Below are 22,842 nucleotides of genomic sequence, written 5' to 3'. Positions count from 1 at the left end.
ACCCTGTTAGTAATTTGAAGAACCAAGTGCAACTCATTGGCAAAGTATCAAAAAGAATTATCGGGCGAGATTTATTTAACTTTGGTAACTGCCAAGATTTTTTAAAATAGGCACTGAGAGCTTTCTGATAATGGTACTAGATCTAGTCATTTCAAGTGTCTTCAGTTTCTTTGATATTGCTTGGTTTCCAAAATTGTTCGCAGATATTTTAAACTAAGGAACAGGAACATCGCAATGCAGCTTAGCCTAATCTAAGTAAAACAAGTTTCATGTCTACTGCTAATATGAAAGCAATATTTCATGACAAAGTAACTCTGAAATTTGCTTCAAGTTCTCACAAGTCTTTTTAGAAATTCTTTTTATACCTGATTCTTAAAAGGCTAAAGGGCATGAACTTTTTGAATAAGAAAAGTTATGTTTTGTTTGTTCAATTTTGGCTATTCAATATATTCATACAGACCCTTTTGAAATCCACCCCTCTATAATTTTGATAGAGGCAGGGAGTTCAAATAACAGTTGTTTCTAAAATAGCATTTGATCCTTCATTTTCAAATGTACTTTGTTGTGATCTCATTAGAAGCTATAGTTGTTAAGAATTCTACATCTAAATAAAGTAAAATAATAAATACATCTAAGGACACTAGATCTAGTACGAACTGCAGAATGTAAATGTTTTTCATTAGAATCAAAGCTCTCAATACAATAATTCTTGTAATTCAAACTCCTATAATTTTAAAGATCGTTTAAATGGAATAAATTCTTTGATTCCTTCAGGGTTTAATATTTTGGATTGAACTTCTATAATTTGAAAACTCTAATCATAGAAGTTTAATCTTATAATTATTAATTCCAACATATTTTAAGACTACTTGAGGATTCAAAATACATGAGTTCAACTGTAAAGTATTAAGTCTCTTCTAACTGGCACTATTTTATCTCAACTTTTAAAAAGCACAGCAAACAAACTTGAATATTTTTAGTATTTTGATAGAGCCATTTTTTTAGGCATTGTGATTGTGACCTTTAACACCTGATCTGCTACTGCAGTTCTAGATTAGTAAGTGACCAGGGCCCTGATCCCGGCTAAAAATGAAACTTTTTGCAAACCCGACCCCGTCAAAATTATAAGATTTAGCAGGGGTTAATACCCAGGGCTAGAAAAAAATTTATAATACTTAATATATCATAATTTTATGCTTACATTTACTTTTTATTAAATACTGGCATATATTTACATTTTTTTAAACTCTAAAGAAAAACAAGAAGTTGGAACAAGTTGGTTAAGTTATAAGTTACTTTAATATAAGTTGAAATACGAGGACATGTATCACTGAAGATTTAAAAAGTTGTAAGTTGCATTAAAAATGAAAACATGAAGAGTTAGGAAGGGAAAAAACTGGATTAATAAAAGTTTTTATAGCATGAAGGGACAGGCACAGTAAAATGATGCAACTTTTTGATTATAAAGCCAAGTAAGAATGAGTTTTGGTTGATCGTTATAGAGATGATAGCTCGTTTGACCATTGATCATGGTTGTATTTGTAGAAAAAAGAAAGAAATACAACCTTATAACAATAGGAGAGTGCCTCAAGCTTGGCAGATAAAGCAGATCTAATTACATTTACAAGAGTATAAAGTTGAGTCGTCAGCAAATAGAGCCACATTAGATTTCATGAAGATCGTTATTGTAGATAAGAAACAATACAAGATAGAAACAAAGCAAAGATAGAACCTTGTGGTACCCTTAAAGTTACTTGAAATAAAGAAGAGGTTAGGTCTTCAAAAATAACTTTACTACTGCAGTTAGAAAGAAATAGTTTAATAACCTCACAACCTTTATATAAAGAAACTAATAACAGAATGAAGACTAATTAGAGGATAGTTGGAAAGGTCAAAGTGTTATCTAGAGTTTTGAAAAATTGGACCACTTATTTAGCACTTTTTAAAAGTTTAGCAAAAATTGAAGAGAGTTCTGGAGAACACTTTTTTAAGACTGATGGAAATCTTTTCTAAAGCACAAGCTGTAGAAGTTTTTAATTAAGAATTAACTTTAGCATTGGAAGCCAGAGTGATTTGGATGTTTAACAATGGGTTAATCTGTTTAAACGGCAGGAAGATTAAGGCCATTTAGATTCAAGAGTCAAATTAGAGTAGGATTTCTTTGCAAATAACTCTGCTTTATTTTGGGGAGAAGTAAAAAGATCAAACCCATGAATTAGAGATTAAGTATTAGACTTAGTTAACAACACTGTTGTAGACTAACCAAAAGTCTTTAGAACTTAAGATCTGAGATAAGATACAAGATTTAGTAAACTAAGAATAACAGAGCTTAACATCAGACAGGACTTTTTCACATTGGCTTCTTGTAATAATAAAAGAAGATTTTTAAGAGAGATGTTCTTTTAAAAAAGATGAAAGAAATGATTAATGTTTAATAAAGCAACTGTTCAAGATGGTGAAAAATGTGGAGTAGAATACTTGACTTTGAATACTTGGAGTAAATGTGGAGTAGAGACTTGACTTAAAATTGAAGAGAAGTAATAAAAGCTTCTAAATTTTTGTTCTTTATGCATACATATTATATACATGTTATGGATATAAGCATATACGTTTGCTATTTATTTAAATGCTGGCATACAATATCCTTCATTGTTATATAAACTTTAGTATTTATATGGTGTAGTATTCGCCAAAAGAGAAGATGATCAGATGGATGTGTGGTGTGACTCTAACAAGACAACAAAAAGAGGTGTAATCTTAGACAGATTAGAAAAAACATTACAGGGTGCGGAAAAAGTTAATGTACAAAAGTATAATTTAAAAAAATTATCTGTATGGTGTTTTCTTTCGATATATAGTGTGTTTTTAGTATTCTTTTGTACTCCTTTTTTATTCTTTTGGTATTTTTTAGTATTATTTTGTTTTAAATTAAAGTTTAATTTGTTTCTTGTCTTGTACAGGACCTTTTGCTGCTTTTGCTGTTTATATTTTTGTATGGGAACTTTTTCTGCACCCTGTATATCGAACAATGTTTGTTAGAAAAGAATAAAGTAATTTAGGTATCAGCATGTAGAGAGGTTGTAGCTTCAGTAGAAAATAGTAGTGGTAGTAGTAAGAAAACTTGAAGAGACTGCCTTACATATTGTATGAATAAGCTATAGTTGAGAAAAAAAAATGCTCTAGATTGTTTATATTAGAGAAACAGCATAAAAAAGGAAGGCTAAAGCCTGATGATGATGATCATCATCATCATCATCATCATCATCAGGCTTTAGCCTTTTTTATACTGTTTATGATGATGATCATGATGATAATAATGATGATTATGATCATGTTGATCATAATGATGTTTATATATGCATATATATACAAAATATAACCTGAATTTTGATTAAAATAAGTATACTTTAGGATGTATAAATGTTTATGCAACCCCGGTCACAAAAAAAAATGCTCTAGATTGTTTATATTAGAGAAACAGCATAAAAAAGGAAGGCTAAAGCCTGATGATGATGATGATGATGATCATCATCATCATCATCATCATCATCATCATCAGGCTTTAGCCTTTTTTATACTGTTTATGATGATGATCATGATGATAATAATGATGATTATGATCATGTTGATCATAATGATGTTTATATATGCATATATATACAAAATATAACCTGAATTTTGATTAAAATAAGTATACTTTAGGATGTATAAATGTTTATGCAACCCCGGTCACAAACCCGGATCCAGCTATATTTTATCAAACCTGGCCTCGGCCCCGGTCAAATATTAACTCTGGTCACTTAGTATTCTAGATTTACATGTAAATGTAAAAGCACAAACAATTAAAACAAATGTCAAGTTTCTTGATTTTAAGCTAAGAAAATATAGAGCTGTTATTGTGGAAACAAAACTTTGTGTAGAACTTTTTTTTATCTTTATTTGTAAAATTAGTTAATTCATGCCAATGTGAAGGAAATGTGGGTTAATTAAAATTTTAAAAACATTTTAGCAAAAGTAAGTTTCACTTTTTTGAACAATGTATGCTCTGAGTTTGTTCCCTAGTCAAAATTATTTAATAATTTAATCTCCAGGTGTTCAAGGTGTAATTTTAATAGGTTTAAATTATAATTAGCTGGTTTATTTAGTTTCAATTCTTTTTTTATATCTTTAACTTAAGATATATACCCCTAACCACTGCCACATCATCATTTTGCTACTCTTTCTCTTTTCTATAAATATTATAATGGGTGCTGCATTAAAAGCTAGCGTCTTTTGTGCTATCTACTAAAATTTATTTTCGTGTTACTCATCATTCAATAAAGTCTTTTACTGTGACTGTTACTAGATCCTTATAAAAAATTTTATTTGTCTTTTTTTTTTCTCGAACATTAGTCTTTTGGAGTTATAATGCAAATATAATTTGGAATTATAATGCAAATATAATTTGCTATCTTTTAAGTTGTCTGTTAATCATTATATTGCTTTATAAACTTCATCTTTTTTCTTCCAGTAACTTCCAACTCTAATAGTGGTTGCTTGCAGCCTTGTTGGAAGTGAAGATGTTTAATATACATACATACATATATGTATATAAATATATATATATATATATATATATATATATATGTATATATATATATATATATATATATATATATATATATATATATATATATATATATATAAAATACAAAACTCTTGATTTTAGAAAAGTGCTCGATAATTTAGAAATTTAATTTTTTAAATTTTAAATTAGAGCATTATATAATTAAAATGAAGAAAAAACAACAATTTATGGGACTTTAAGTTTCATGCTTTGTAGGCAATCAATCAATTTTATGGATGATGATTGGATATATATATATATATCCAATCATCATCGGATATATATATATATATATATATATATATATATATATATATATATATATATATATATATATATATATATATATATATATATATGAATTTAAAAAATTGAGTTGTTTTTTACTGCAAAGAGTTAATAGATGTGTTTCTTTAGAAATTTTCTTTCTTTGTAAAAGACTTGTCTTTACAAATGTATCAAATAACAAGAAGGACAAAAAACTATTTTCACCATCTAGTTTTGTAAGGCCTCCAATTATGATACTTTTACACAATGAAAAAATACTTTATAGGGTTTTTTTTCCTTATAGAATTTCTTACAACTTTCACCAGGTTTACTGGATCTATTTATGACTAATTTTAATTTTATTTTTTGGTCTCTGAATCTCAGTATCAACAAGCTTTTTCTGATTTTTAAAAGTTTCAATAACAAGCTTCGCCTAAGTATATACTAATATGCAAATTATTTATATTAATCTATTGCATAAAAGTATCTTTCTATAAATTTCTTTTACCAAATTTACTGTTTTTATGTATGGCTAATTTAAATTTAATTGACTTGTCTTCAAACCTCAGTGTTAAATGATTAACCTTTTCTGATTTTCCAAAAGTTTCCATAATAACTTGCTAGGCCTAAGCATAATCACTCAACAAATTATCTATTTTGTAAAATTCAGTTATTTTTAGAATTAATTTATGCATCGTTGATTTTTCATATTATCTTTTTTTCTCCCTTTTTATTGTTGCTGTTGATGAAACTATAGTTTTTGATGATGTTATGTCTAATCATAGCGTTAAACTGATCTAATATTGGAACAGGCTGAAGCTTCTTAACATTAGTAAAGGAAACTTACTCAAATGAAGGAAAACTATAATATAAAACCCCCACCTTAGTTGTTAGTATGACTTGGAGAAGTTTGTAAAGATTAGATGGTAATCCTCATAGTTTGTATAACAATAGGAATGTTCAGTTTGTAAAACAGGCTAATGCCAAAAAGGTATCCAGTTGTAAAAAAATCGCTTCAATTAATTTGTGTCGTTAAAACACCAATTGAAAATTGGTGTTATAAAAAATGGTTTGTCAATAATCGTTAAAGTTTTTTTTTAAAAAGTCTAATTTATTAAGCTGTTCAGCTCTAATATTACTGTACTTTCTGCTAAAAATTTTTACAAGGCTAATGCCAACTTATTAATATTTTTATATATTACCTAAGTATTTTTTATTTTAAAAAATGTGTTGTCATTATTATTTTGAAATAAATTTATTAATGATAATTATCAATTTATGGTTACTTGCAAAAGTCTGAGTATTATGCTTGATGTTGCACTTTTTTTTTTGAAAAACTTTCATCATTTCTATATACATCTTGTCCCATATTGTCTTTTTTGAATTTATATATTTGTAGTAATACATGCATACTGATACAAATAGATGATTTCTATAAACTGATATTTACATTAATAATGCATTGAATACATAAAGATTTTGTTTGTCATCATTACACACTCTTTCTATATTTTATTTCCCTTCCTACCATTTCCCCTCCTGCTTAGTCCTTCAAGCTTTCTTCCATTAGCACTCAAATCAATCTGTAATTCATAAAAGTAGAGAAAAAATACATTTTGTAATCATTTTGACCTTTTTTGATATTTCAGCTTCAATTGATTAAAGAATAATACAATTAATAGAATAGAAAAAGTTTTTAATCTGAGTTTTTTGTAATTTCAATTTAAAATTTTAAGAAATTTGCACTGCAAACTTTTTTTAAAAAAGTTATTGATTAAAAATGTCATTATTTTTAAAATTAGCTTCTGATTAAAGTAAATTTTTAATTATTTTTAAAATTATGTTTGTACTAGCTTTTAATTTTTTTAGTTTTGCAGTTGGTCAAAAAGTAATTTTAAATCAAGACATGTCCAGCAACCAGTTCTTAGCAATTACAGTATGTGCAACAGAATTCCCAGGTTTGAAAGATGTTTTTCTGCAAATACTACAGTTTTTGCTTCTGACAAATTTAATTTGTCGTCAGGATCTTTTGACAACTCATTGCAATCTGATAACAGCAGGTCATTATCTTGTTCTAGTTCAAGTGACTCCTCCATATTACCACATAAAACAATAAGTGGTTTACCACGTACTAGTTCAAAACCTGCATGGAATGTATCAAATAATGGAAAAAACAGTGCTTCAACTATATTTCCACCAACTTTAACACATAACTCTCCTTCACCTGCGTCTTTACGGTCTCGTTTTAATGATAAGGATATAGATTCTGTTACCTTAGGAGAATCTCCGATAAAGTCTCTTGGTTTTAGTACTTCGTTTTTCTGCACGGAACCTGATATAAGCTCTGAGATACCTAAAAATAAAGAAGTATCATTTTCAGATCAGTATTCTTTATTTGGATCACAACCATTTGGAAGTTCGTTGATAAAATAGTTTATTTAATTGAATGTAAATGCAGATTTTATTTTTTTGTGTAATAAATATTAAAGAGTTCTTTATATTTCTCTTGAAATAAATGTCATGTAAAAAGCGTGTCTTATTGATCATTTTTAGTTATCATTATTATTATTATTATTTTAATTTAAAAAACTGATAATAGTTTAAGAAAGTAATATTTAAGTATTCTTAATATTAATTTAAGTTTTAAATTTATTTTCTGAACCAATATTTTTTGTTTAATACTTTTAACTTATGTCTTGTTATAATTGATAAAGTCATTTAGCAGTTATGAAATAAAATTATTTTTTACAAAAATTTACAAACAAAGGGCATCAATATGTGATACAAATATGCAACGGCAAAATAAAGGTATGCAATGCTTTTATTTTTGTGTTTATTTAACCAATAAGTGTTTTTAATAAGGGTTGAAAAATATGCTTTCTTTAACAAAAAGATTTTTTCATTGAAACTTTTGTTTATCTTAACAAAAAGTAAAGAGTTCTGGTTATGGGAACCTCTGGTAGTACCATGCTCAACTTGTTTCTCCAGGAAACAACCATGGTCAAGAAAGTTAGTGTTTTAGAGTTTTATGGTTGAGTGAAGGTTCTAATAATTAAAATCTCCTTAACTTTAGTGACCCTATTTGTATTGGGGAGGTGACTACAGGAAAATTTTTTAGATAAAATAAATTGTTTAAAATTTATTTTAAATTTTGAAATCTGATAAATTTTGATTAATTAAAAAAATCTTTTTTCTTGCTTACAAAGTCACAAGTGATTTAATTTTATTATCTAACTTTTTTTCTTCTAGACATTCATTTTTTATATTTCTAATCCTAAAAATTAAGATTTCTAAAGGTTCTAAGATCTCTAATGGCCAAAGAGCATAATCTTGTACAGCACAAAAATACTGAGCATAATCCTGTAGAGTATTCCATTTAATTCTTGATAATTTTGAAACCACTTGTTCTGTTCATATAACACAAATACTATAGCTAAACATTTGTGGCTGTCTGACCTTTACAGCGATTATAAGGTCTTCCAGCACCAAAATTGGTTGGCTTAAAAGTTATGAGCTGTGCTTCTAAAAGTTCCTAGAAGGTATTGGAAGCTCAACAAGTCTTTATGATTTGAAATGTGAAATGGCCTATCAGGCCATTAGAACATTTAACTAGAACATTTGCTAAAACCATCTTTAAAACCAGCATTAAAAACTGAGAACTGCTTTCATTAAACACCTCAATTATGGCAAAAACTTAGTGCACTTAAATTGACAAGTTTTGAGTAGAATTTGAAAAAAACATGAGACTTGTCAAAGTTTACTTACTTCACAACTATGCACACCATCACCATCATTGGAAAATCAGTGTGGCGAAATTCATTGGAACTTGTTTGAGAGATATTTTCAAATTCTAATATTCTTTAATAAATAAATATATGCTTTTTTGGTGTAAAGCAAATCATAGTGAAATATTTTTCTAGGTTAGGATCATACTTATAGTTAACAAAAGTTTTTTTTGATATATAGGTTTTGAAACTATAATTAACTTTAATCATGTTTTTTTATGCTCCAGAAAAACATCATCTTGTTGGATTTTTTATTTAGTTATATAGTTTGTTTAAAGCTGTGTTGTTCTAAGGGATTTTTGTTAAGCAATATAGTTTGTTTAAAGCTGTGTTGTTCTAATGGAATTGTCAGTGTGTCTGATAACTTTCAAAGAGTAAAAAAATAATAAAACAAATAATTTTTTTTTTGAAATACAATAGCACATAATTTTGATTTTAAACGTAATTGTTTACAAATAATATATACTGTTAAAAATGATATTAATCAACTAATTTTAAGTAATTTAAAATTAGTTAATTAATATATGATTAAATTGACTGAAATTATTGATGTTATTGAATTGATTGATATTTTAGCCTGTTATTTATATATTATTTATATTTTAACCAATTATTGAATTGATTGATATTTTAACCTGGTGGTCAAATATCAGATCAGTGGTCAGTCAAACTTGTATAATAGATTATATAAACAGTGGTGGCCAAAAGTATGGAAACTTTTTTTAAATTACATTTTTTTTTATTTGTATTAAATAAAACCAAAATTATTTAACCCAAGTGTACTTGCAATAGTCTACTTTATATATACTACAAATTTGAACTTGTCTTTTCTAAGGCATTTTATTACATACTAATATTTCTTAATTTCGATTGGACAAAAGTATGAAAACTTGTTCAAACTTGTCACTAAACATAAACAAATCTTATCATTTAGAATTAAAACGTGTTAGAATTGACATCTTTGTTAGTTCATCATAGTTTACTTTTATATTAATCAGTTTGGCACCGCGAAAATATTATTCTATTGATATTAAAAATAAAATAGTTGAGTGTTTTAAAAACGGTAATAAACCAATTGATATTTCTTGAAGTTTTCAAGTTCCAAAAGGTACAGTTTCAAAAATTATTAAAAAATTCAAAGAAAGGGGAACTGTGGAAGTGAAAATGAAACCTGGAAAACCAAGAAAAACAACAAAAAGATCGGATAAAGTTATAAAAAATACTTCTACAAAATATCCTAGAAAGTCATCAAAGGATATAAAAGAAGAAATCTTGGAACAGAATGGAGTTTTATTATCTGACAGGACAGTTCGTAGAAGGTTAAATGATGGGGGCTTATTTGGATGAGTGGCTGTCAAAAAACCATTAATTTCTAAGAAAAATAAGATGGGTAGATTATTGTTTGCAAGGGAACATTTAAAATGGTCATAAGTTTCCATACTTATGACCAGGCCTAATTTAAAAATTTAATTTTTTTTTGTATATGTTAATAAAAAAAAATGTTTTATTTTATTAAAAAGTTGTATTACGACTTCATTATTGTTATTACTATTATATTAGAACAAGTCAAAAAAATTTATATATTTTAATAGTTAAGTGACTATACGTTAAAATGTTATTAATTGATGAAAAAAATAATCTTAAATTTCGAAGCATTGTTCCAATATTTCGTAATAGCTCAATTAACTTTACTTTTCTACAGGGTCCTAATATTTTAAAAAAAAGTTCTTTAAAAGTAGGAAAACTTAGTACTCAAAAGAATCAATCAAAACTTAGTACTAAAAAAAACTTAGTACTCAAAAGAAAAATAAATTAAAAAAAAATTTATTTAATAAAAGTATTAAAAATTACAAAAAAACTCACTTTTTCAAGAATTCACTTTTTTTATTTTTAGTCAAAAAAAAATATAGTTTTTATGTAATTAAATCTAAAATAATAATTTAAGTATGAAATGTTTTTTTTTAATTGTTATTTGAAATTTTTATATAATTTTGCTACTTTTAAAACCCAATGTGATTTTTGAAAATCTTTTTTTTTTTCAAATTATTAGAGACCAAATAAAAAGTTAATTTAGCTGTTCCTAAAACACATTATTTGAGCTTGCAATTTTAAATTAATTTTTCTGACCATAAACCACATCAAATCAAGTTTTGCCCAACTTAATTTGACACTGCTTTGTTTTAGTGTTTGACAAATTCAACAATGGAGAGGTACACAATTTGTGATTTTTTTGGTCTGCATAATTGACCAAATGTGTCCAAAATCAGAAGAATTGTTTGCAAATTTCAGCAGACCGGGTCTGAAGGAAATGTGAAAACACTTGTTCATGCTCCGCCAGTTTGTTCTACAGAAAACATTAATCTTGTTTGCGATAGTGTGGCAGAAAAGACATCAACCTCAACTTGTCGTCATTCCGGACAATTGAACATCTCATGAACATCACTGTTGCGAATTTTGAAGAAAGATTTGAGTTTAAATGCTTACAAGTTTGACTCAAGACCTGAAGCCTACTGTCTACTGAATTTAAGAGTCATTATTATGCTGAATGGTTATTTGAACAGAAGTGAATGGCGACATTACAAAGAAAATCATCTGCTGTGACAAGGCATACTTTCACCTCAATGGATTCGTTAATGAGCAGTATTTTTGCATGTGGGCAAATGAGAATCCATGAGTGATTGTTGAAAAGCCGATGCATCCACAAAAAGTGACTGTGTAGTGCGAGATGATAGCGGATTTCTTTAGGCCAGAATTTTAGGATATGGATCTGGATGGTATGTGCTTCCAACAGGATGATTCCATTTGCCATTTGGTGGCATTAAAGGTTATTGGGTTTCAGGATCATGGTGTTAGAGCTAACAAAACTTATAAACATAAAAAAAATATTCAGTATCAAAGTTTTTTTTTTTTGTTGACATTAAACTTTCCAAGGCTTATAGGGTTACTATACTTAAGGAGGATTTTTATTTATTTTTTCCTTATTAATGTAATACTCCTCCCTTAAATTTATAACTCTCAAACTTAAAAGTTGGTGAGCAAGGCTGCTGCACAGAGAAACAAGGTATGGTGACAGTGTATACTTTACTAACATATTAAGATACAAAAAGTGTTAAGTTACAAGTTATTTGCTTCTATATTTTTATGCTGTTATCTATATTGAATTATTGCTGTCGTAGATTCTTCTTTCAACCATCATGGACCACTTCAAAAAAATGCTCATTGTGCTGCTGAACAGAAGAGAAGAGATGCGATAAAGGTCAGGTAGAATTTTAATGTTTTATGTATCATTGAAAACTATATACTTATCCTGTTGCTGGTGGGTTTGATTAATGTTGTCCATTCTTCACTAGTTTTTGTTATCAATGTTCCCCATTCTCCACTTTTTATTTATTTTTAAATTAATCATTACATCAATGTTAAGTAATACTTTTGTGCATCATAATTTAATAAATTTGAGGTATCTTGTTTAACAATTTTATCTATATTTTTTACATAGTTTATATGATTATAACTACCAAGATGAATTTGAGTTTTTTTTAATGGAAGAAAAACATTTCTTTTGGTGACTATCTTGATAATAGAGTTATAAATAGTTTCATCTCCAAAATATTTTAAAAATTAGGCCTTAAATTTTTATGCATTTAATAATGCAATAAATTTATATATTGTAAAGTTATTACATAGCAATAACAACTTATCTTTTGTAAGCAAACAAGTAAAAACAAGTTCTTGTACTTCTTTGTTTTCCCATTTACCTAGTTCTTGAAGAGCAGTTGCTGCATAGTTCAGTTTAGGTGTTTTTCTTGGGCTTATTTGTATACCTCCAAGAATGTTATTTCCCCTATTATTAAATCTTGCAGATAACTTTCCACCTCCTCTGCCGCCACTGCAGCAATTCAGTGCTGGCAGGGTAGGTGAAACCCCAAACCTATAAGATAAAACTAGTTTCTGTTTATCTTTTATTAACTCATCATCTGATCATTTTCAGCTAAATAAAACAATAATATATATAATCACCTTATGCTAGCAACAGCTGTTTTTTTTTTATATGGTGTTTTTTCTTGATTCTTTATCTAAAAATCATGCTATTATCAAAGCATAGATGCTTGATTTTTTCTTTAAAAGCCTTTCAACTAACAATTTAATTTCATTAATTTTATAGTAAAGTAAACATTAATAGGAAACATAAATAGTTTTTCGTTAGAGAAGAGCTAGGAGAAATATTTTCTTGATATTCTTTGTCCTATACTGTATCATCTTTTTCTGAAAGCTAAAACCAAACATTTACAGCTATTATTGTTGTTATATATATATATATATATATATATATATATATATATATATATATATATATATATATATACACAGTATCAGACAAAACAAGTGCAACCAAATAATGCTAATTTAGTTTCTTTATATAAAAGTGCTGCATTTTTTCAATTTAGAGAATTAACTATGTAACAGTTTAGAGACAAAGTTCTTCAAGTTTTATTCATCACAAAGTTCATTATTTGTACACGAAAATTAATAAATTAATCAAAAGTATTAAAAAAAGTTGATTTCCTTCTGGACAAAACAAGTGCAACTTGACAAAATGTTGACCAAGCTGTATTTCACTATCAATATTTCGTGGCTAATCCTTTGTTGTCGATCACAGCCTTGCATCTTCGAGGCATAGATTCGATCAGGTGATCAATGAAACTTTGTGGAATCGCTGCCCAGGCCTTTTGGATTTGTTCAAACAGTTGATCCTTATTACGAACGCCTTCACGATTAATTCTGCAGTTGACGATCTCCCACAGGTTCTCGATAGGGTTGAGATCCGGAGATTAAGGCGGCCAATGCATCACCGATAGGTGGTTGTCTTGAAAACACTGCTTGACTACTTTTTTAGTGTGTTTTGGATCGTTGTCTTGCTGAAAAACCCATTTTATTGGCATATTCCATTCAGCATGAGGTAACATAACATCTTTCAGGATATTTTTATACATGAAACGGTCCATTATTCCATCGTTTTGATGTATTGGACCTGGACCGTTAGCAGAAAAACACCCCCAGACCATTACATTGCCTCCACCATGCTTCATGGTCTTATGGCAGTAATGTAAATCGAGGCATTTTCCAGCCGGTCGACGTACACGGCAAATGCCATTGCTCCCAATGATGTTGAACTTCGATTCATCACTGAACAGGAGAGTTCGCCATTTCTGCACATTCCAGTCAATATGAGATGTAGCAAACAGGAGTCTTTTCTTCTGGTTTTTTAGTGAAATCAGCGGTTTCTTTTCAGGGCGTCGAGAAAACAATCCAGCTTCAACAGCACGTTGTCTGATTGTTCGGTCCGATACATGCCGCTCTAATTGCTTTTGTATCTTGACTGATGATATCCAGGGATCCTTCTTGATGGATCTGACGATCATAGAATCCTCTCTAGAATTGGTGGAATGCGGTCTTCCACCTTTGTTATCTGCTGCTAACTACCCCGTAGAACGATATTTGGAACATAGTCTTGATACGGTCCATTTTTTCATGCGATATTTACCACAAATACTTTTTTGTGACATTCCACTTACGTAATCGCCAATAATTTTATTTCTTAGTTCCAATCCAAGACTGTCGGGAGCCATTTTTGGCTCCCGACAGTCTTGGATTGGAAAATCATTTGCAACCAACATCAAACAACGCTAAAAAGTATTATGTTCAATTATGGAGCTCAGATGGTCAGATGGAGCTCAGATGATATATATATATATATATATATATATATATATATATATATATATATATATATATATATATATATATATATATATATATATATATGACCATCTGAGCTCCATAATTGGAATATTTTTTCTAAAAATACAGGTGCAATTTATGTGCTTTATTTTTGAAACTTTTTGGTAAGCACACCCAGGTAGATCATTCTCACATAGAAGTATTGTATGAGTACATGTGGTGAGGTCTATAAGTTTATCTAACTTCAATATAAGTTTTTCTTTTAATTTTACTTTAGTTCTTTTCCATAAAATGTTATTATACTTTCTCCCGAAGAGTTTTTATTTAATAATATAGTGATTTCTCCCCAATAATAGCTAGTTGTTGAAACTTAACATTTGCTTTTCTCCGTTTAGCAAAAATAAGTGAAACTAGATTGCGAGCACGATCTCTTTTAGAATATTTCTTTTGTTTTTTCAATAAAGTTCCTTTTTGTATAACTTCTCTGTTTGCAGGCAGCTTACTAGGAATAAAATCCTTTCCAGATCTAATAAACTCTGAAATTCTAGTGATAGATGAATTTCTAGCCTTAGACATAATTTATGAATGACAATTTATAATTAATTTTTATTTAATTAAATAACAAGTAACAAGTTAAATAATAACAGACTACGATCTTCTAAAGATTTGTAACGATGGAGAGCTTAAAAATGAAGAAGTCAAAATCTGTTTTAAAATCGATTCAGCATTGTGCTCGTTGTGATAAATAAGATAATTATAAGATGAGTTTAATTTTTTTTATATGTGGTTAATGATACAGGATGGATTAGTGCAACTTGCTAAACTTGTTCAACAAAATCATTGTGAAGAGGATTTCAAAGCAAGCAAGGCCCAAATACTTCAACAAGGTTGAACAAATTGTATTTTTTTAAATGTTAATCTATCAAACTTAATAGTACAGATGTTAAAGTTTAAATTAAAAAAACATGATTTTCATAGTTTATATTTGATATGCATTACCAAGTATATGTCATATTTGCTAATGCATATCAAATATAAACTATGAAAATCATGTTTTTTTTATTTAAACTTTAACATCTGTATACTTCTGTCATGAATAATACCTCAATGTTTTAGTTTAACAGGATATTTAAAAAATGTTCTTATGTTTTATTCAGCAATCACCTGCGTCAATGTTTTAGTGGAAGAAGAAGGTCATCGAACTCGAGAAATCGAAGATTTAGAAAAACATCTGACAGTGCTCAAAATGATACAAGGGTAGTTTTTTTTACTTCTTACTCATGATTAATTATTTTAATTTTTTAACAGTCGTTTTTAAAAAACAACTAATAAATTCTTTCTTTTTTTTCTTTTTTTTTTTTTTTGATTATTATTATTTTAAAATCTGTTGGTTCAAATTAGTGTTCTCTTAAAATTAGTGTTCTCTAAAAATTAGTGTTCCCTTAAAATTAGTGTTCTCTTAAAATTAGTGTTCTCTTAAAATTAGTGTTCTCTTAAAATTAATGTTCTCTTAAAATTAGTGTTTTCTTAAAATTAGTGTTCTCTAAAAATTAGTGTTCTCTAAAAATTAGTGTTTTCTTAAAATTAGTGTTCTCTTAAAATTAGTGTTCTTTTAAAATTAGTGTTCTCTTAAAATTAGTGTTCTCTTAAAATTAATGTTCTCTTAAAATTAGTGTTCTCTTAAAATTAGTGTTCTCTAAAAATTAGTGTTTTCTTAAAATTAGTGTTCTCTTAAAATTAGTGTTCTCTTAAAATTAGTGTTCTCATAAAATTAGTGGTCTCTTAAAATTAGTGGTCTCTTAAAATTAGTGGTCTCTTAAAGTGATTTGTTTAAGCTGTTAGTTGTTTCTTATATATTGATTGATTTAAATCTCCCCAAGTAACTGATTTAAATTGGTAGGTATTTCCTAATTTAAATGGTTTAAATAGATATCTGTCTTTTATGATTGATTTCATGAGTATTTATGAGTTACCATTGGTTTAAATTAGCTCTTATGATTAATGATTGGTTTAAATTTATGCTTGTTTTCTAAAATTATTTAAATGGTTATCTTAAATTCTTTCTACAAAATCACAATGTGCCATGTATTGCATTGCTTTAATTTTTTATTAAAATAAAATATTTTCTGAAGATTTTGAGTTAAATAATAATTCATTTTTCTGTTACTGTTTTTGTAAGGAAGGAGTGACCGTTTTAAACACAAGTTTTATAATTATGAAATAGTTTGACTCCTAATAAAAAAAATAGTTTTTAATGTTTCAAAATACATAAAAAAAAGGTTTTTATGCAAAAAAGATTAGCAAGAAAATATTTTAAAAATACTTTAAATAAGACTTTTTCTTAATACTAAATTCTAAGTTTATTCTAATGCTAAATTTTATCTTAATACTAAATTCTAAGTTTTTAGTTATTTATTAGTAAGTAAAATAGAGTACAAAGCTAAAAATTTTTCCAATTTTTTATATTATGGGAACTGGTTTATAAGTGAATAACAAAATAAATTTTTACAATGCTAATTTGAAGTTACTTATTTTTACTATAGAAGTTATGAAGACCTTGCAAAATCTGTTCATGTATGTTAAAAACTTTTAATATTTCTATTTCTATATATGTTTAAATATGTTATATATTTTGGTACTTAAATCTTATATTTAAATGATCATTTTATATTAAAAATAAAACCCATACCAAAAATCTAACACATTTGTAAACTTCTGTTCAAGCATTCACAAAGCAAAGTTTATCTCATTTTTTTCTAAAATTTATCAGGTTTCCTAAAGTTATATTTTTATTGGATTAAAAGTGTCAAAAATTTGTAGTTGAAAAAGTCCAACATTGAATGTTCAAAATTTGCATCAGAAGCACAATGTCTATGTTATTTCTTGTAATAGTTTCTTGTAAAATATATGTATTCGTGCATATATATAAAACATTGCTTTGTCAGCTAACAACTGATATTTATCATTATACTAATACATCTGTATTATAGTATGATATTTTTTGTGTTTAAAATTTATTCACTAGGTTTGTCATAAAAATGAAATTAATGATGAAATGAAGTTTGCAGTGGTAGGTTATCATTAAAAAATATAAATTACTTCTGTTTCAAACATATTATTACAAATGTTTAATGTTTATTTATTTGTTGCAATTTATTGTTTTATTTATTTTTTGCAATTTATTATTTTATTTATTTTTTGTGCATACAAGAGGAAGGGGATCAAAAATAAGTAGTTTTACTGCATACCTACTTTATTGATGCCACCTTATTCAAATAGTAAACCATAAAAAAAAACTGAACTTTTTGATTTTTAAATACTAATGAAGAGCCAACTAAAGTATGGCAATAGTATTCCATACAACGATGAATGAGAGATTTGTAAAGGTAGAGAATGAATTCAAAAGTGACAAAATACTAACTTTGCAATCAGTTTATATATGGCTTTTACAAAAGGGTTCCTTACTCAATAACTTAGGAGTTTGAACCTATGTGTTGGTTCTGACTCAAGTAATCTTTTGAAACAACCTTGTAACCATTTTTTTTTTTAATATGTACAACTATCTGATATACTATTATGTTAATTTGAATTGTGATCAGTAATCTGTTTTGAATCAATAAAATCTCAGATGATTTGTGTTCTTTTGCTAGTTTCTATATTTTCTACTTCATGATCTGGGCACTACCGGCTGTCTTAGACTCTGTCCATAAATGAACTCTTACAATCATATAAACATTTTTCATGAAGTGGTCAAATCCATGAAACACTTTCAAGTAATTGCACAGTTCTATATTAGTTGTACATTAGATCCACCTATTAAAGTTGTTATTTGTCCATGACACACATTACAATCATTTGAATTTCTAGTTAAAGAACTATCTTCTTGAATTAAATCCAAAAAGAAACCTTTGCATCAATATCTCTATAACGAATCTCTGTATAACTGTAGATATAGTCTCTCATTGTTCCTTAGGTAAATTGCAATGATCACTGTTGACACTCCAAAGGCCCAGATATATATTTGATGCTAGTCTGGCCAAACTGCAACAATATTCACTCATTCATATTTAAATATTGTTCATTTAAGATAATATTAAAACCTTTCTCTTACATTATTATGATATCTACATTGAAAAAAGTAAGGACTGCATATTCTCATATGATTCTTTTCCAATTTGATTTATCAAAGGCGCCTCTGTGACAAATCTGAGTGTATTGATTTTTGTTCCCATATTCAATTGTCACTTATTGTTGTTCTTCATTGACATTAGGGGTTATAAGGAGAATAATACATTGCAATTATGTTATCGGTATTACTGTTGTGAAGCTGATTGACATTTTATGTTCTCCCATGACATGTTATGCTATGACATGACATTGTTTCCTCTCATGCTATCATAATCATTTAAAGAACTAAATCTTGTAGTTCTGCTGTGATATCGAGATTTTAACTTGCAAAGCCTGGGGCGGTGTAATTTTAGTAGGCTATGTAAAGGTAGACTCAGGAAAAGGAATCGCTTTTAGAGGACATTATTAAACTTTGCATCTTCCTCTGGTGTTTGAATGTTTTATCTAACAGTGAATCATAGCAGCTGTCACAGTTGATATTTGCGTAGTTTTGATACCTAGATACATGGAAAGACCAACCATCACATCGATATTTTCAATTGTACCAAGTTTATTTACATTTTACTAGAGTTGTTTGATTTTTTGAGTTTTTGTCTAGTTTTCTTTTTTTTTTTGATTTTATTCAAGTTTTTTATCTTCCTTAGTGCATCATCTTCTGAAATCTATTTAACTTCTAGATTTAACTTATCGTCATCAAATGACAGTAAAATCTACATAGAAAGGTTGACAAAAAATGTATTTAATATTAAGACCTATATTCTAGAAAGGCTGAAGATACGGTATATCTGTACAAAAAAACTTTTTGGCTAAAAAGTTTTTTGTTCACGCTTGTTTTGAAGTATATATGAAATATTATTCGTTATCCCCATTTTTATAGCTTAAAAAAAAGCCTTATTTAAAAGTTTGTTGTTAATTTTAACATTAGTTTTATGTACATCTTGGTCTTCAACTTTATACTGATAAACATCGAACAGATGTCCACATTGTTGTGGACACACGTTGAGATCTTTTAATGTATATTAAAAGATCTCAACTTAACTGCTAGTTTAAAAAGAAATCGAAAAAAACAAAAGGATATAAAACATGTAAATATTTGATTTATTAAAACGTCTATCATGAACTAAAGTCATTAAATTTAACACAAAAATAATATTAAACGTTTTTTTTTTTTCCATAGAGTATTTCCAGGGTGTTGAAAAAAACTTAAATATTATCTATGATTCTGCATCAATGTTTGTAGTTTGCTTTAGTTAATGAATATAAACTCAAATAATTTGATTTAGATATATAAGTTAACATAATGTATGTAATTTAACAGAACTAAAAACTGATACACTAGAGTAAAACCGGATCAATCTACGCAAATTTTTTTTCTGCCTAATTATTAAGTTTATAAAATAAAACTTGAAAGAAAAGATTTTTATAAAAATAGGTTTCATTAATTTTTTGGTTTCCAAAGTATAGTTTTCTTATTTTTATTTCCATCGCGTTCACATTTTACGAAGTCACGACTATAAATAAAACAAAATAGAGTTGAGAAATTTTTTCTCTAAAGAGGTATCTTAATGAAAGTTTATTGTTAATTGGGTTGATTGGATTTTAATATTTTCTGGTAACAACAAAACAAAAAGATTTTTTAGTGCTTTGACCCAGTTTAACACTTTTTTAGCATTTTGAGTAACAATCCTGGTCGTATTTATTGAAATATGAATTTATATATTTTGAAAGTATTTTTATGTAATAATTTTTTTTTCAATTTAGTTTAAATATTTGATGGCTTTATTGTGGGAATCTTTCAATTTGACCGTCATCATAACTGATTTTTCCTGTCTTACTTCAACCGTAATAGCATGGATACAAGTTCATTGCAAGCCGGACATACTAAAATCAAATCTTGTAAAGTCTATACGTAGTGTTTTAGGTTTTTCTTAAAGTAATAATTAAAGTGCCTTTTTTTCATCGAAATAACGACATAATGAATTGATGTTAACTAAGCACGAAATAACAGATGTGTATTTAGTAGAAGATTTTTATGTTTTAAATCACGCAAGAATACCATTTTACCCCTATACATTTTTAAAAGAATTTTACATTTACGTTAATTGTTCAATTGTTTAGTGAAGCTCAATGACGATTTTTTTATTATTAATTCTTCAAATTATTAATTTTATTTGTTTCGTATTTTACAACTATATTGGATTTACATTTGAGTTTTTTTGAAAATGAGTTAAAACTTTTTTATCTCAAATTACTTGAGCTGGAACTTTTGTTTGGTTTAGAAATGCTAGAAAACATAAATGATAATTTGTTGGTAATTATATTCGATATTAACGCTGCTTGGTGGGCAAGTCAGTTTCAAAATAACAATGATGTGTTTCAGAAATGTATTGACAGTGTTTTGGTGTTCTGTAACTCATACTTAATGTTAAATCACACAAACAAACTTGCTTTGGTAGTATGTAATTCAGAGCAAGCCTGCTTTTTATATCCTAATTCAAGCAAGTCAATTTCTGGTGTAAGCATTGAAACTTCTCAGAAAGATGGAAAGTACGAATTGTTTTCAGAAATTAATGAAACTCTCCAGTCTGAATTCAAACGTTTATTTGCTGAATCCGTTAGTAATATGACCAATCGACCCTCTTTGTTGGCAGGTGCATTGACCAAAGCTCTTTGTTACATTCACTCTCACGATAGGACAGCAAACGGACGTCGCATCAACGCTAGAATACTTATAATTAAAGGTTCATCGGATAGCTCCTCGCAATACATGACTGTCATGAACTGTATATTTGCGGCTTCAAAGAAAAATATTGTTATAGATTGTTGTGCATTGCACAATAATTCTGGTTTTATGCAGCAAGCTTCTGATATCACAGGTGGTGTATATTTCTTTATTGACGATTTCTCTGGTATGTTAGAGTATCTCTTATGGGTTTTTCTACCTGACCCCGGACTGCGTGAAAAACTCAATTTACCAACATCCTCACAAATTGATTATCGCGCAGCATGTTTTTGTCATAAGCAGTTAGTTGATGTTGGTTTTGTTTGCTCAGTTTGTTTATCCATATATTGCCAGTTTATGCCAAAATGTGCAACATGTCAAACACGTTTTAAATTACCTTCTTTACCATTAAATGCTAAGTCTAAAAAGAAATAGTTTTTTTGTTCCGATTACTTAAAGAAATAACTTCTCACTTTGATTACTTACTATTTTTTGAAGTAAATAGATTGTAAGACTATTTTTGTAAGACTATATTTACTTATAAAAAAAGCATAAAAACATAATTTTGTTATTTTCAGAAAGTTGTGTGAATTTTTTGGTTTTTGTTGGGGGTTTTTTCTTCGCTTTTAGCGATAAGGGTTGTTTTTATTTTTAATTTTTGCATTTTAATAATATTTTAAAACTAATTTTAAACTTTTTAATAAAATGCAGAAATTATTTTGTATTACAAAATAAACCATTTTTTCAATTTTTCAAAAAAATTTGTTTAAGAATATATTCAGGATAAGTTATATAATACGAATATAGCCTATGTTATATAATACGAATAAAGCCTATATTATATAATGCGAATATAGCCTGTATTATATAATACGAATATAGCCTATATTATATAACACAAGTATAGCCTATATTATATAGGCTACAAGTTATACAGAATAAGTTACTCAGTATTAAAATACTCACTGTGTATAAGAACATGCTATATGACCTTGTAACACATCCTCAGAAATTTGTTTTGTTGTTTATCATTAAAAAACTCCTATTTCAAAAATATAAAAAAACTTTTTTTCACCAGGGACCTGTAGAGAAATCACGTATTTTAGGGAATTGAGTGTCTAGAAATTTTGTAGTTCAAAAAGATTACTGAGAGGCGTGTGGCATTCTCAAATTTCTACTATGTTATTAATGGTGTTGTATGAGAATGACTTGCTCAAAGTTTAGGTCATTGGAGCCAACCCAACTATGCCCAGACTCCTAATTAGAATTAAATCTCCTAAATAGAACTTTCTAAGAATTAAGTCTTTTAAAATCATTTAAAAATTTTTTATTTACTTTCATAAATTAGGTCAAAATTCATTAGCAGATTACAAATTTCATCAAGTAAAATCTTTTGTTTAAGATTTATGACCATTTAAAGTTTAAAATTCTCCTCATTTACCCAGTGGGTAAATGATTGGTCGTAACTTTTAAACGAGAAGTTTTTTATATTATGATAAAATTTTAAATCTTGCTATAAATTTTTTTTTTCTTTTTACGATCGAATTTGAAATGTCTTTTTAGAAACCATACTCTAGGAGTTAAAGGGGGGAGAG

The 22,842-nt window shown here is 27.7% G+C and overlaps 3 protein-coding genes across 3 annotated transcripts in view; all 3 read left to right on the top strand.

The window, feature by feature from the left end:
- The window catches only part of LOC100205210 (histone-lysine N-methyltransferase, H3 lysine-79 specific), a 59,099-nt gene extending 51,697 nt beyond the window's left edge, over nt 1-7,402 (top strand). Inside the window, exon 7 of the mRNA XM_065808935.1 lies at nt 6,743-7,402. Coding sequence (XP_065665007.1) covers nt 6,743-7,306 — 564 coding nt within the window. The 3' untranslated portion in view covers nt 7,307-7,402. The remainder of the gene's footprint in view (nt 1-6,742) is intronic.
- Nucleotides 7,403-7,545: 143 nt separating this feature from the next.
- LOC100201597 (general transcription factor IIH subunit 3) lies at nt 7,546-21,828 on the top strand. The gene is made up of 7 exons (XM_065808934.1): nt 7,546-7,681; nt 11,835-11,914; nt 15,197-15,284; nt 15,555-15,654; nt 16,941-16,971; nt 17,423-17,467; nt 20,287-21,828. The coding sequence occupies exons 1-7, from the start codon at nt 7,663-7,665 to the stop codon at nt 20,455-20,457; spliced, it is 534 nt and encodes a 177-aa protein (XP_065665006.1). The 5' UTR covers nt 7,546-7,662; the 3' UTR covers nt 20,458-21,828.
- Nucleotides 20,807-21,828, top strand: LOC136086683 (general transcription factor IIH subunit 3-like). The gene has a single exon (XM_065808933.1). The coding sequence runs from the start codon at nt 20,807-20,809 to the stop codon at nt 21,680-21,682; it is 876 nt and encodes a 291-aa protein (XP_065665005.1). The 3' UTR covers nt 21,683-21,828.
- Nucleotides 21,829-22,842: the final 1,014 nt, after the last annotated feature.

This window comes from Hydra vulgaris, chromosome 11, assembly GCF_038396675.1.
Source record: "Hydra vulgaris chromosome 11, alternate assembly HydraT2T_AEP".
Classification (NCBI taxonomy): domain Eukaryota; kingdom Metazoa; phylum Cnidaria; class Hydrozoa; order Anthoathecata; family Hydridae; genus Hydra; species Hydra vulgaris.
This window is presented reverse-complemented; position numbering and strand designations above follow the sequence as displayed.

Bases quoted from the DNA above. Each gene is read 5' to 3' on its own strand.
- LOC100201597 (XM_065808934.1), top strand. The intron at 15,285-15,554 runs GTTGAACAAATT...TGTTTTATTCAG, and splicing joins GGCCCAAATACTTCAACAAG to CAATCACCTGCGTCAATGTT. The intron at 17,468-20,286 runs GTAGGTTATCAT...TTTTCAATTTAG, and splicing joins ATGAAATGAAGTTTGCAGTG to TTTAAATATTTGATGGCTTT.
- LOC136086683 (XM_065808933.1), top strand. From the start codon at position 20,807: ATGCTAGAAAACATAAATGATAATTTGTTGGTAATTATATTCGATATT.